The sequence below is a fragment of the Helicoverpa armigera genome, chromosome 3, assembly GCF_030705265.1.
Source record: "Helicoverpa armigera isolate CAAS_96S chromosome 3, ASM3070526v1, whole genome shotgun sequence".
Taxonomy (NCBI): Eukaryota; Metazoa; Arthropoda; class Insecta; order Lepidoptera; family Noctuidae; genus Helicoverpa; species Helicoverpa armigera.
The window spans coordinates 9,671,234-9,685,456 of record NC_087122.1 but is presented as its reverse complement, the minus strand read 5'-3'; the positions used below and the strand labels follow the sequence as shown (position 1 = coordinate 9,685,456).

Genomic DNA, 14,223 nt, shown 5'->3' with positions numbered 1-14,223 from the left:
ATTATTGTATTAGAGTAATTATACAGGGTCGTTTCAAATTAGTTGTAACTGGTTTTAGTAGGAACATGAAGCAACACCTATAGTTTAGTCATAATCGTAAGTTTAAACGAGCAGACGAAGAACGTGTTACTTAGTGTTGCGACCTATACGTATCGATAATTTATATTGCACGAACTACTGCCAGAATGGATATATTCTCATGTAGTTTGTACAAACGAGTACTTACTAGTACCAGTTAAGTGACAACAAGGATTTCAAATGACTTCAAACCGCAACAATTATTATCTAACAACATAATATTATTTTGTATGAATGACTTTAATTTTATTGTATGTTAAAATGTTGCAGTTATTCTCAATTAGAATTTACGCTGATAACAATGTGTTCCCCATCGACTAAAATGCAATAGTATACCTGCCACTTATAATTACTATATCGCATACTATCATTCATTACATAAAATATTTACACAAACCAAAGTATATGAAATGAGTTAATCAGTGAAGTGTACATCTAGCCACAACGCATGTTATACTTCAGCATGGAAATAATTCAATAGGTAACTGAAATAGCTTATGTAATGCGAATATATTTGTGTATGTAAAGTAATATTAAAGAGAGGTTAAATGAGAAGATATACATATTATGTAGTCTTAAAGTTCAACTTTAATTGTGTTCATATTTTTCCATTTGAATTTAAATAGTTACAGTTTTTATAAGAATTTAGTTCACTGAATTATATCTGTAGTAAAGCAACGTAATAATTAGGTATAATGTAACTATGTAGTTCCTTTTATTTTTGTTCACATTTATTGTGCAGTGATTTTTGGCAGCAAGTCATCATCCTCCGAGCCTTTTCCCAATCACGTTGGGGTCGGCTTCCAGTCTAACCGGATTCAGCTGAGTACCAGTGCTTTACAAGAAGCGACTGCCTATCTGACCTCCTCAACCCAGTAACCCGGGCAACCCGATACCCCTTGGTTAGACTGGTGTCAGACTTTCTGGCTTCTGACTACCCGTAACGACTGCCAAGGATGTTCACTGACAGCCGGGACCTACAGTTTAACGTGCCATCCGAAACACAGTCAATGGTGTCTAAGATATATTAGAAAGTACATACAAACTTAGAAAAGTTGCATTGGTACTTGCCTGACCTGGGATCGACCCCGCGCCCTCATACTTGAGGTTGGTCCTTTACCCACTAGGCCACCACGACTTTTTTTGGCAGCAAGTATATGTAGATATTATTGACTTTGTTAATTTAATTACTTACATAACGAGAAATAGACATAGTCGTGGGGTGAATTTATGATGGTTTGTATATGAATTTACAATTGTTTTAATGTATCTAAAGAAATACCTAAATTGACAGCAATTACTCTAGTTAAATATAACTATGACAAGCAAGTGTTCGCTTCATAATCGTAATTAACTGTAAAAATATTGTTATAATATACATTCAACCAAAGTTAGACTCCAATTATATAGAACAGTGGTGGACATTAGACCCCAGCGGCGTCTCGCAGCTGGGGTCTGGTGTAGCAGCAGTTACTGTAACGATAATGTGGTATAAGGGTTTAAACGAGTGCCTTCAGACATCCAGCCTTCATGCAGCAGGTTTGTTGATTGTGTGCGCTACCGCCGCGCCTGCATTACTCTCTATTTGTTTTATACATCATTGATTTATAAGTAACGCTAGAATTTCGATACAAATATTTTCGATAGCATTTAAATTGTTATTATTTAAACACAATCAAGAACCTGTGCCACAGGAATCAATTCAGCTCGGTTGGCTATGGATATAGGCGATGTATTACGAATGGCTTACCGATAGTATTTTATTTAAGTCGTTGACCACCTTTTTATTGAGAACTAGTAATAAATCAGGTAAAAAGTAATGTAAGTAATACGTCGGGCGTTAGAGGGAGCGGAGACCTGGTCGGACTGGGACTAGTACATGATCGTACACGTTTGTGTTGTCGGGGGCACAAGGCACGTTGCATCACTGATTCAACCATTTAAGAAGGATATAAAGTATCTTCGTTGAAACCGAAATCAAAATATTGTTTTACTTATGTGTAAATTTTGCATAGTGCCTTTTGCTCAATTATGAGGAATGTCGTAGGTAGGTACGGTAGGTTAAGCGTAACCTAAATATATTAGAACTATAATTTAGTTCGATTTAAGTTATTCGCGAATATTCCAGTAGAGTGAGACGAACATAGCCCCACCAATCTGCAGGTCACTGCACTGGAATGTTGCGCGGCCGACGTGGAGTGTAGTGTCGCGAGCGGAGACCAGCGCACTCGCACAGCGGCACTCGCCTCGCTGCACTGACAGCGCCTAGTCTTCCCGAGTAGCATACTGAGTGGTGCGGGGGTGAGTGCGGCCATGTCTCGCACAACGTTGCCTCACACAGTTCCTGCGAACTGTGCCTACTGTCGACCTTTGTTACTTACGCTCTTGTTTTATCAGTATTCGTTTCATTGTGATTATCACTATACAAGGCAGTTACATTACCTCATTTTTAGTGATTATAATATTATGCATAAATTATTGACTGATAAAATAATTTCCAAATGATTTATTTCCTTGTGTGAATTGTGTATGTTTTGTATAAGTGTCGGGGTAGCGTTGTGCTATATGCTCAATTTAGATACAATTTCACCAAACGATTGAGATAGTGTACAATTTTATATAATTAATTTAATAAAAACCGAGTACCTATTAATAATTTTAATATTTATATTAATAAAAAAGTTATAAAAAATTGTAATAAATAGTTTTGATACCCTGCATCCTTTATCACCTTTCCTTTGTTTAAAATCTCCTGATTTATTAATATATTGAATGAACAAGTTTCTAAAACTGTAATTTCTTTCTCGGAGGTTTTTTCACTGGCACAGGTTTTGGTTGTACTTTCGGAAGCTCCTTTTCCTCTCTGATTCTCTTCAAATCGATCATTAGTGGTTTCCGAAGTATTTTTCCTGGTACCCTACAGCCACAAGGCACATCATTTGCGTAGCGCGTTAATAAGCAAGACGTTCTAAAGCAGCCTTCGTCGCCGTTATCTTTTAACTTTCTCAAGAAACGTATGTAGTGATTAGGTAGTCCATGTTCTCTGGCACCCATTAAAATAACCGTTTTGTATGACCACGACGGCCACCGCTCTACGGGAATAACATCCCGATTGCCTCTAGGCAGAGGATTTACTTTTTGAATATACGTCCGACACCGGAACGTTCCCATATACGGGGTGAGGACTTCAAGATATTTTACATAAAACTTTCTTGTGTCAATATCCTTTTGGCTGAAACAAAAGTAGGTAGGTATGTCTTCAAGGTGCGTAAAGTCGACGTATTTTAAAAAGGATTGGAACTGGAATACTTTCTTCTAATATTGTAGCCTACAACTAACTGAATAACCACTTTTTTTATTATGCTAAATTACAGAACCTGTCTGTCATATGAATAACCCCCTATTGCTGGATGAGCTTCAACTTACTTGTCCAGATTTTCAAGGTCGTCTTTATGTAATCTCCATATGACACCCCAAACATGAGCATTAGCTGTGGGCACTATAGTGCCCACAGGACCTCCCCAAAACTGTGAGTACTTGAGGAAGTCCAATCTATAGTTCTACAAACACAAAAAGACAGTTTTAACTTTCACTTATATATTCACAGTAAATATTTAAGTTTATTTAAGCACATACGTCCAGTCGCGCGATAGACACAAATTCTGCAGATGGGTTGTGCATTCTTATTTGAAACTTTAATAAATTAGCACCATATGCGAAATACAGAAACGTGTCTGGTTTGTGAATCTCCGATTTAATCATTTTTGTAGATAGGATATACTGATATCAAAACTATGTGCTTGAAGTATGACCATATCAAAGAAGATTTTGACAAGAGCAACGATTGAAACATTGACTCATAATGACGCGTGGCTAGACAGCCAGAAACCCAGAAACCTCTTTTTGATAGCTACAATAGTGCCTAAGTATTGGTACCTATATACTTAAGTAAACTTAGCTAGATAAACTGCCTCTTTGGTCTAGCTAGTTAGTTGTACCAAAGCGCGAATGCTGTGCATGAGGTCTCGGTTTCTCTTCCCGCAATCGCTTTGTGGGTTTTAGAAACTTATCATAAAGCAGCCCGGACTCTGGTAGTTGATGACTCGATACGCGCGATCTGAGAGCACGCGTTGTTGGTCCTGCGTCTGATCTCTCTCCGCTCGTGTCGGATTGCCGACCCATCGGGCTATGAGAGTGTAAGAGTGCAATGCTTGTGAATTACGATTGTCGTCAGAACAGCCGCAGTGGCCGACAATCACCTAGCTCGGAGAACTTCATCCATGTAAATAAAAACTACTTGTATTATTGAGATGTTCTTCTTAATAGGGTTCTCGCAACCATGGACGCTACGAAGAAATTCCGAGCACAAGTACGCGCCCTCCATGTGGCCCATACCCCTCCCTCACCTCCGCCACTGGTCGCTACGGCATATGTTACGAGCACAGATATGCGCGAGACGAAATTGATTTTTTGTTTATACTACGGTCTTATAATTAAGCAGTCAAATTGATTTTTGTAAAACGTGACCATAAAGACTACACTATACCTACTATAATCTAAATTTTCTCTCAGGAAATAGAATGATATAAAATAAAAGAAGTGCTAAGTTTAAAATTATTCATTTTGTAATCACAGTGAAATTGATTATTGTATATTATTTAGATATATTTTTTCAATTATAAGTTTAGAAAATTGAAAATAATTTATTAAATTTCTTGATTAATTATAATCAAGAACTTCTATTGAGCTTCTCAATCATTTTGGGGGAGGCTTCTTGTCCATTATTTGGAATTTTCTTGAGTTCATTAATGTAATCTTCTGGCAGGTTGCACTCGATTGCACCGTTTATAATGCAGTCCAAGTATGTTATGCAGGGTCTTCTATCTACTGGCAGTTCTTCACCAGGTTTTCTTTGCGGAGGATTAATTGTCTGTTGGTATGTTCGGCAATCCACAGATGAACCATTAGGTAGAATAACTTTCACAGTTTTGGCAAAATACCAATTGGTATCAACTCCTTCTTGCCTAAAATTAATGGAAAATATAAATATACAGATATTTTGTATGATTATAAAACATTTTGACTTGTTAGCATGCTTACTTGTCCAGAGCTGGCATGTCATCATTGTGCAATCTCCATATAGCTCCCCAAATGTGCGCACCGGGTGTAGGTACTATCGTTGCGGATGTTCCTCTCCAGTGTTCAGAATATTTGATAAAATCAAGCAAGTGATCCTAAAAAATAAAAATAAATTAGATAAATACAATTACAAAAACTAAACATATAATTACATAAACTATTACAAAAGTGGATACCCAGTATCCAGGATATATTACATTATCTACAGTTACAATTGGCTCAAAGAAGATATGTCTTTGGCACCCCAAACTCTTCTATTTCTCTGCCATTAAATAATCTATCTTTTGAATGTAAATAGCGTCTGAACTAAAGTATGTACACTACATTAGGTATAATAGGAAATGTCAATATCACTTGAGTAATACATTGAGCAACTTACATTCAATTGTCCGATTCCTAGGAATTTTGCTGATGGATTGTTAATATGAATCCTTTTTTTCAGTAAATTACTTCCATAAGCAAAGTAAAGAAAAGTATTTTCAATCGGCTGAAACATGGTTACAAGAATAATTTATAAAGTATGTAATTGGGTATGTACGTACAGTATTACGTTGTGTTACTTGGAATACGTAAGTTTACCGAGATAGATCATTTTTTATCTAAATCCAACCAAAACATTATTTTCTTATTTACTGTCACTGTCATTATTGTGTCATGTCATGTGCAGTGTAGCCAGTGAAAAATTACATTTCCCTCAATTTCCCTGCAACTTTTCCGATTCACTGGACCAATATTTTGTTGTCACGTGCAGTGGATGGAGGCTGTCCACCTTTCCTTCCTCCTTGAGGCTGCCCGTGACCGGTATGGTTGGCTCGCACTGGCGTTCACAGGGGGATACTTACGTTCAGCAGAGGTCGGCAATAGCCTGATTTCCCGCTATTTCCCCGTGAACATTTTAATTATGATTTTTGTCATACTTTATTTACCGCAAATAAGGGATTTTCCAAGCGGTTGGCAGTGTTGACTCATGTTAATAGTGTTGTGCAAGTGCAAGGTGAATATTTTTGTATCGATAGAAAATTTGAAATTGCTCTTTAATTTTTTTTGTTTTATGTTGACGCAAAGAAAGCCAGGATTAAAATCTTAAAACCCAGAGATTGACACAAAAGATAGCCTATTGTATGTCGGATCATTTCATTTTCATCTTTTGATATAGGCTATTCGACAAATAAATTACCTAATGCTAATCCTAATGGTGGCTCAGAATATTGCGCGAATTGAACACGGGATCGTAGGATTCCGTAGTAAAACAAAAGCGTGTGGATTACGCGAGACCGGTGTCGCCAGTTGAACATGGAAAGGGAAATACGCTTCAGCGAGTGCGTAAAAATGCTTGGATGGAAGTTATTATAAATATCAGTAAAACAAAATTTTCATATTCCATCTATATTTTTAAAGACTTTGGCACTGCCATGTTTAGCTACGCAATACTTCACAGTAGCGTAAACTTTCAACAGTCTTCGTTCTACAGCTCTGTAGTGATCATCAGTAGTAAGCTTTTCTCCTTGAAACGAAGCTAGCAATTTTATTGTCTCTGTTAAACTCCCGCCAGATACAAGTTCCAAATTTTGCCAGGTTGAGGATGATATCCTGGAACAAAATATTTAATTAGTAAGTACTTACAGTTACTGAGTAAAGCCAATACCATTTTTAAAATGTATTTACTACTCACATGCAACACTGATAGAGAGGAGCTAAAATGTCGATTTCATCTAGCATAGGATTGCCTAGCCCTTTTCCATTATCCAACAAGATAATTTTATTTTTGTACACCTCGTACCGATGTCTATCTCCATTTTGTATGAGAAAATCAATTATAGATATGTCAATTAAATTGAGTATTCGTTTTGTGCTAAGCAACATTGACACTTTTCTGAAAAAAAAAAAAAGATTAGAGGTAAAAACATAGCATTAAATAGGTAAATATATTATCCAGTTTTATATAATAAGTTTTTAAAATCAGTACTCACTTACAAAAGTCAAAATCATTTTCCCATTCCATTTTCATGCTATTATATGATCGCCTCCATGGTGATTTGTTCACTTTAAACTGTTTATCTAAGTACAATATGGCCGCTCCTTGAATTTCTCCCTTATTGTCTGGGCATACAGTCTCATTTACTTTGCAGTAATAACATTTGCCATAAATACACACCAATCCTTTATCTGAAACAGGAAAATGTTGTGAAAATTCTTCTATTGCAAATGTTGTGGCAAATTGATAAAAGCATATTGAAAAAGTTTTGTGTTATTTGAATATGTTGATAACAATTTCTCTAACTCTCATTTAATGATTGGAAAGTACTCACCATTTTTTACCATAGTCCTTTTCAATCCGGCAGTAGCATGAGCTAAAATATCTTGATTGAAATGAATCCTTCTTATGACAGACGGAGCCACCCATTTATAGTTTAAAACCATAGCTAGGTAATATGTGAACACCTCGGAGTTGTGGCGGTCATACCCTGCGTAAATATTGCCTCTTATAACATCACTTATATTATACCTCTTTGGTTTGAAATACAGCTTTTGTTTTCCCTAAAAATGTTATAAAAAGATCATAGATATATAGACAAAATTCATACAGACATTGGGCATTATGTTTTATTCATGCATAACTTTTAAAATGGAGGGAAAAATATAGAAATAAATCCATTTATTAACAAACCTGCAGCAGAAGTAAGAGCTTTAGTTGCGTCCCCTTTGGAGCATTATCTGCGAGTGCTATCTGTGAGGAGCGCATGGCTTGCAGTATCTCACCAGCTGCGCCATCCTTGTATGGGAACAAGGACTCCTCATCTGCCCACTGTAATTGTAATGATGATGTAGTATTAAGATATTTGTGGTAATAGTTTAGGTTCTGGATGGTTAGTTTGTCATGTAAGCTGCTTCATGTGAAGATATTTGAGTATTGTGATTCATATATAATTTTCATGCATATTTTGTATTAGAAGGAGCCTCGGCCCAGCAGTCAGACCGCATAAAAGGCAGATGATGATGAGGTTTAAATAATTTAACTAACAGATTTAGTTAAAAATATAATACATATATCATATGCATAGCAACATTTTCGAACTTTTTAAAAATAAATTAATCTGCTGGAGACAGTTGCCTTGTACTTACATTTTCAACAGTTTGCCAAACACTTTTTGAGTTAGTTCCAGAAGAATTAAATGAACTGATTAAACTTTTTTGTACCGGTAGGAATTTGGAATTTTTGTTATGATATTGACTAGGTAAACGGTTCAGGAAGTCATTTATTTCTCTTATAACTGGTGGAATAGGGTCTGATTTAACTATAGGCAATTTGAAAGTAGCAGGCTTGTGTTCAGTGCTAAGGATGTAGAAAAAATATATGTTGAGAGCCACCAGTAACAGCAGGAATAGGGAAAAACCAAAGATACAGTTCATCGACATACTTCATCTCACTATAATTTTACATTTAGTCAGTATAAACGTAATTGCCATGAACACAAATATTCAGTGACGCAAGCATTAACCTGCACGGTTAATAATTTTTGGCTCGCATTTTAAACTTGCCCTTGTTCCGGGTATAAATAAAATTATTTGTTGGCACTAAAGAATCAATTCTTGTTTTCTAATAATTGATGCATGGAAATTAATAAAATTTACTCAACACGCAATCCTTAATATTGTGATCTTCATTATAAATACCTTCACATTAATTCACATAAATCCAGAGTTTATTTTATTTAAAAATGTAAACAAGATGTGAACAGGATAAGACGCGGGTGGGTGGGGTTCATTCACTCGCCTTATGTCAGTGTCAATGTCAACAACAACATTGTCAACACATGGCAATACTTAATGGTGTCAGTTTCAGTGTTACCAGGGCCAGGGCTCTTGAGAGTGTGGTGTGAATAGCTAAGTTTGAAGATAGGGTTGTTCAGCCGCTATTGAAACACGGAAAAAAGAGCCCAAAGGTTTTTTTTAATTCTCGCAACTGCACTACTGGTTTGAACGTATTTACTTACATCATACGGTTTATGAAGGAAGGTGCAGTCGCTGATATTTGACGTTATCGATGACTCTCGTGGCTAAGTAACAGCTGAATGGATCGCCTGGATCGATCGAGCATAAGGTAAGGTAACGCTTAGCGCGGACGGTACGTGGATGGTTGACCATTTTATTAGATAATGTCAAAATTGAATAAAAATTTAATCAGAATACCATTTTTAACATTAGCGGGCATTCTGCTACTTAATAAGACATTTCATTGGTTTGCTATTGGTCTGTCTGTCATTTGGTCTAGGTATTCGGTAGTTTGCTCTACAATCATATTGCAATCGTAAAACATTTGCAGAAAATATGATTCATTATTGAATCACAGAAAAGGATAAAAACGTTTATTTAAAAGAAAAAATAGCTGAATGCCACATGCGCTTCAATCGTAATTTGAGTCGTGATTGTATAACTTAATTGGCGGAGTGAATAAAACCGTGTTCCATAAAACACCAAATACCTATAGGTACCTAGAACCTTATCCTAAATCTGACAAACGCTACGCTTTAAATCGCATCAAAATCGGTTCAGACAAAAGTTAGATAGTCACGTACAATGATACCTACTTACTGAGAACCTCCTTTTTTGAAGTCGTTGAAGATTCGGTATACTGTTTTATTTTGATTTTGCATTATCTTGGACTTTCAGAGTAACACAAATGCTTTAAAATTACCTAATTATATTATGATCGCGATCACGAGTCACGACGCATAGGTACCTATACATATAAGATTATAGGTAGGTACTCTTGCATAGAGATTACTAATCAGATAGGTACCTGCTTTTACATAGTTACATATATTAGAATAAAATAAAACAATCTTAGAATGAAAAATGATTATTAGGTATATTTAAATAATTTAATTCATATCACAGCATAAACATGTTTATGATAGAGACCGTGTATTGATTAAAAAGGATAACCAAGTTGTTCTCTTCTCTCTTTGGTGGCCATTTTCCCGTTGGTGGGGAATGAGAAAATAAAGCCAATATATTCAGCTGGAAGACGCGATTCAATGGCACCCAGAGCGATAACCTGAAACACAATAGTTGTAGCTATTAGCTCTAGATATACTTAGGTAACTAGCATTGTTCCTAGGTTTTAATGAATGATACCTATACCTACTCAATAAATCATGAATATTGATTTATCGATTCATGAATAAGTACGTAAAAATACAAAGTGCTAGTCTTTACAATATGCACGTGTTCTGAAAATGAAGGTATATATGTATTTGTATGTGAAGGTTTATATGTATTTTTATTATGTAAAATGTATTTAAAAGTTTTTGTTCGTATGTGCCAAGAGTGTTATTCATAATTTTAGCTTGTAAGGTTGACGTATTTCAATATGGAGTAGTACTTACCTCAAGGTACGTGTTAGAAGGTCGTCTTTCTGGGGGTAAATCCCACGGATTTACAGTAATATTAGGGTTATGTACTTCTATGTAGGTGCGGGCAACTAAATACTGGCCATTTCGCGTTGTTACAGTCACGTTCTTTGGAAAGTACAATCCATCAGCCACGCCTTCTTGACTGCGAAATATAAAGATAATTAGCATTATTGATCATTATATCCTCATAATAATATCATAATGAGGAGATAACATCATTGATCTCTTGACCGTGGTATCAAAAGATCGACATTCCTTATCACAAAAGCGCAATATTTTCATATCGAGAAATGGCCTGAGCATTGACCCATAGCCTTTAACTAAATCTTGTGTCAAGGAAAATAGAGCATTTTCATCGCAGTTTCTTCTGTACATTACGCAAGTATACATTATGAGACGGGGAAGTAATCTATAAGTACTAATATTATAAAGCTGAACAGTTTGTTTGTTTGTTTGAACGCGCTAATCTCAGGAACTACTGGTCCGATTTGAAAATCTCTTTCAGTGTTAGATAACCCATTTATCGAGGAAGGCTATAGGTACTTTTTATCCCGGTACGGGAAGTAGTTCCCACGGGATGCGCGTGAAACCGCTGGCAGAAGCTAGTGATAATATATACATATGTATGTTTGTGTATCTAAACAATGTATCTAAAGGTAATTTCGGAAAAGCACTCACTCGTCGAGGTGATGCATCTGGTCGTTACTGATGGTCCACACGGCACCCCACACTTCTTTACCTTCTTCCTCCACTATGGTAGCCACGGCGCCTTGCCATGCCTCCGTTTGCATGTTAAAATCCAGTCTATAATCCTAAATAAATAGCATATTTATTAATCTTTGATGGGGACGGTTTGGGACATATTTCTTATTTGTTTTAAATTTAATAAAATCAAGGTTTGTTAAAGATAACCGACTAACATCCAGTGAAAATCTTCTTACTCTTAGTAGGTCGGTAGGAACGTGTAGCCCTTAGGTACAAAATACCTAATTTATCTTAATCGCGTGAATATTTTTAACGATTCTAGTGACCTAGTAATACATATGTAGTTCCAACGTGCAAGTGCCCCTATAAGCACTTAAATAATCCATCAATAATATGTCGGAGAGCAAATGTTTTGGATTCGGAACATACTCAGGAAAGCCGAATGACTCTAAATCCTAAATCATAACTTGAATATACCTCTCTAAGTACGTTATAGATACCTACCTATACTTAAAGATCGAATAAGATCATAAAAAATAAATCCATGACAAGTGGGAAGTAGTTTCAGTGTTATTTAGTGGAAATGGGATAATTCACAAATTTCATTGCCACACGACGCACACTAAGGCCCACTTGCATTGTTTACAGTAATACTAATAATTTCCCGATATTTATGGGCATCACTAACTGATAGTAAGTTAGTTAGGTAGCACTTACCTTCAGTTTGGCGGCGCTGTAGAAATTCGCAGATGGATTTTGCACATGCAACCTTTTTGTCAATAAATTACTGCCGTAAGCAAAGTAGAAAAACGTTCCTTCAGGACTCGGCACCAAATCAAATTCACTACTACAGACATTGTTAAATAAACAGACGAATATCAAAGTTAAAACTGTTTGAGCCTTCATTGTCGCACGCGAGGACCGATCGAAGACAAGATGTGAATTGAATTGCACTGGCTCTGATTCAAACTTATAACCTTTGCCGTGCTATGTATTTTCAGTAGCAGGTCATGCTATATACTAAGTCTTCAGTGGGTGAATCTACATACTTTATACACGTCATGAAATGTGAAGTGTGACGATCTGCGTTACGAAAACATAATATTGTTAGGCATAATTAGATGACAATGACGTGTCGAATATGTCTAATGGTATATAAGGAAAATTTTGCAACTAGGTAATCGACTAGTGAAATAACGATCGTTTTTTTAAGGCAAACAGCAGTGCATCTGCTATGTTTTATGGTCTGTGGAATCGCTTTAGAAAACAAAGTTGTGAATCAAAATATCCTTCGGTATGCCATAATATTATCGAAGTTTACGGAACACTTACTATTGTTTGATCATGACTTTTCAATTCTATTATGAACCATAGCAATTCATATCTACGCAATTGTATTCTAAACGGTTTTCATTTTTATACAATACATTCGCCTGGGCTTATCTGCAAAAGTATTTTATTGCATAGGTACGTTAAAATTGCCGTAGTTACTGAAGGCAATAAGAAAATGCACATGTTAGATTTCAGACATTATCTAGCAGTAATGATCATGTCATCATCTGCCTAGCCTTTTCCCAACTATGTTGGGGTCGGCTTCCAGTCTAACCGGATGCAGCTGAGTACCAGGGTTTTACAAGGAGCGACTGCCTATCTGACCTCCTCAACCCAGTTACCTGGGCAACCCGATACCCCTTGGTAAGACTGGTTGTCAGACTTTCTGGCTTCTGACTACCCGTGACGACTACCAAAGATGTTCAAATGGCAGCCGGGACCTACAGTTTATCGTGCCATCCGAAACACGGAAGAACTCATTATGACAAGATGGTCACCCATCCACGGACCGACCGCGCCAACGTTGCTTAACCTTATGATCGATAGATCCGCGCGGCTTTGACTTAGCCACGAGCTTTCGCTTTCGAGCTTACGAGCAGTAATGATCATGTATTGGTGTCATTAATGTAAGTAAAAATATCGAGTCTATCAGATTTTCCACCTTGCCTATGATATGGTGACTGCTTCACGCAGTCACCAGTCTACATACTTACCACCCGTAAAATAAGAATAAGAAATTGTATCCATTTTATCAATTTTTTTAAATATTATCCATAGCCCTAAATTAGGCAAGTCTCTATCTTGGGCGCTTTACATAAGATTGATTACTTTTCCGTTTTACGTTTGTTACATCAAATGAAAGGTAATTTTTATCATGTTAAATAATATAGGTAAGTAGATGTTAATACAGACCACTATCCGACTACTCGATGGCAAAAAATACCATGTGTTTATTTGATTCGGCAGTAAATGTTGATATCCACTGTAAGATGAAGGCACATAATATTCTGACTTTATAAAATAATAGGTCCCAATTAAATAAATAATAGGTAGGTACGTTACAAGTAAACATAAACATATAATAAGCTATGTATACCTATGGCTATGTTTCGTCAATATTCATTCAGTAGTTTTTAGTGATAAAGTTAGAAACATAGTACAATAGAAATCTTGATCTGTCAGTTGTACGAGTGAGTAATTTTGAAATAAAGAATTAAATTAGGAACATGCTCAATTACATAATAAATCATGTAAACTGATTCATAAATACTTGCTAATTAATTAATATGCAGACTTTGTTTCTAGACAGTTGACGAAAACACTTAATTTTACATAGGTCAAAAGACTTGTGTTATTCATTGTAAATTATTTTGTGAGGAAGTAGGTAAGTATCTATATACGAGGTACCTATCTATGCACTAGGTATCTATGTACATTAGGTATTTACGGAATAGGAAAATGTTCGCATTTCATATTACGTAAGTACGCGGCAGATAGTAAGTGGCTATGACATATCAAGTAGGTTTTCCCTTCTTGGTATCCTGGTAAATAT

The 14,223-nt window shown here is 36.1% G+C and overlaps 4 protein-coding genes across 4 annotated transcripts; all 4 read right to left on the bottom strand.

The window, feature by feature from the left end:
- Positions 1–2,709: 2,709 nt before the first annotated feature.
- On the bottom strand, positions 2,710–3,960 carry LOC110377792 (gamma-glutamylcyclotransferase). The gene is made up of 3 exons (XM_021336810.3): positions 3,715–3,960; positions 3,505–3,638; positions 2,710–3,310 (listed from the first exon to the last, which is right to left on the bottom strand). Exons 1-3 carry the CDS (start codon positions 3,838–3,840, stop codon positions 2,863–2,865), a joined length of 708 nt encoding a protein of 235 aa, XP_021192485.2. The 5' UTR covers positions 3,841–3,960; the 3' UTR covers positions 2,710–2,862.
- Positions 3,961–4,681: 721 nt separating this feature from the next.
- LOC110377784 (gamma-glutamylcyclotransferase) lies at positions 4,682–5,866 on the bottom strand. The gene is made up of 3 exons (XM_021336801.3): positions 5,597–5,866; positions 5,179–5,312; positions 4,682–5,102 (listed from the first exon to the last, which is right to left on the bottom strand). The coding sequence occupies exons 1-3, from the start codon at positions 5,711–5,713 to the stop codon at positions 4,808–4,810; spliced, it is 546 nt and encodes a 181-aa protein (XP_021192476.1). The 5' UTR covers positions 5,714–5,866; the 3' UTR covers positions 4,682–4,807.
- Positions 5,867–6,587: 721 nt separating this feature from the next.
- On the bottom strand, positions 6,588–8,884 carry LOC110377783 (glycosaminoglycan xylosylkinase homolog). The gene is made up of 6 exons (XM_049835954.2): positions 8,341–8,884; positions 7,886–8,023; positions 7,527–7,755; positions 7,188–7,383; positions 6,890–7,090; positions 6,588–6,807 (listed from the first exon to the last, which is right to left on the bottom strand). Exons 1-6 carry the CDS (start codon positions 8,632–8,634, stop codon positions 6,591–6,593), a joined length of 1,275 nt encoding a protein of 424 aa, XP_049691911.2. The 5' UTR covers positions 8,635–8,884; the 3' UTR covers positions 6,588–6,590.
- Positions 8,885–10,062: 1,178 nt separating this feature from the next.
- LOC110377769 (gamma-glutamylcyclotransferase) lies at positions 10,063–12,390 on the bottom strand. The gene is made up of 4 exons (XM_021336778.3): positions 12,057–12,390; positions 11,313–11,446; positions 10,608–10,776; positions 10,063–10,276 (listed from the first exon to the last, which is right to left on the bottom strand). The coding sequence occupies exons 1-4, from the start codon at positions 12,243–12,245 to the stop codon at positions 10,151–10,153; spliced, it is 618 nt and encodes a 205-aa protein (XP_021192453.3). The 5' UTR covers positions 12,246–12,390; the 3' UTR covers positions 10,063–10,150.
- Between the last annotated feature and the right edge of the window lie 1,833 nt (positions 12,391–14,223).

What these genes read in the sequence shown, in the direction of transcription:
- LOC110377792 (XM_021336810.3), bottom strand. Translation starts at nt 3,840, where the DNA reads ATGATTAAATCGGAGATTCACAAACCAGACACGTTTCTGTATTTCGCA. An exon ending in TGTCTATCGCGCGACTGGAC is followed by an intron (nt 3,639 to 3,714) that starts GTATGTGCTTAA and finishes TTGTGTTTGTAG; the next exon opens with AACTATAGATTGGACTTCCT. An exon ending in GACCTTGAAAATCTGGACAA is followed by an intron (nt 3,311 to 3,504) that starts GTAAGTTGAAGC and finishes CTTTTGTTTCAG; the next exon opens with CCAAAAGGATATTGACACAA.
- LOC110377784 (XM_021336801.3), bottom strand. Translation starts at nt 5,713, where the DNA reads ATGTTTCAGCCGATTGAAAATACTTTTCTTTACTTTGCTTATGGAAGT. An exon ending in TAGGAATCGGACAATTGAAT is followed by an intron (nt 5,313 to 5,596) that starts GTAAGTTGCTCA and finishes TTTATTTTTTAG; the next exon opens with GATCACTTGCTTGATTTTAT. An exon ending in GACATGCCAGCTCTGGACAA is followed by an intron (nt 5,103 to 5,178) that starts GTAAGCATGCTA and finishes CATTAATTTTAG; the next exon opens with GCAAGAAGGAGTTGATACCA.
- LOC110377783 (XM_049835954.2), bottom strand. Translation starts at nt 8,634, where the DNA reads ATGTCGATGAACTGTATCTTTGGTTTTTCCCTATTCCTGCTGTTACTG. An exon ending in AAGGACTATGGTAAAAAATG is followed by an intron (nt 7,384 to 7,526) that starts GTGAGTACTTTC and finishes TTCCTGTTTCAG; the next exon opens with ATAAAGGATTGGTGTGTATT. An exon ending in AATGATTTTGACTTTTGTAA is followed by an intron (nt 7,091 to 7,187) that starts GTGAGTACTGAT and finishes TTTTTTTTTCAG; the next exon opens with AAAAGTGTCAATGTTGCTTA.
- LOC110377769 (XM_021336778.3), bottom strand. Translation starts at nt 12,245, where the DNA reads ATGAAGGCTCAAACAGTTTTAACTTTGATATTCGTCTGTTTATTTAAC. An exon ending in ACAGCGCCGCCAAACTGAAG is followed by an intron (nt 11,447 to 12,056) that starts GTAAGTGCTACC and finishes CTATTTATTTAG; the next exon opens with GATTATAGACTGGATTTTAA. An exon ending in CAGATGCATCACCTCGACGA is followed by an intron (nt 10,777 to 11,312) that starts GTGAGTGCTTTT and finishes TATATTTCGCAG; the next exon opens with TCAAGAAGGCGTGGCTGATG.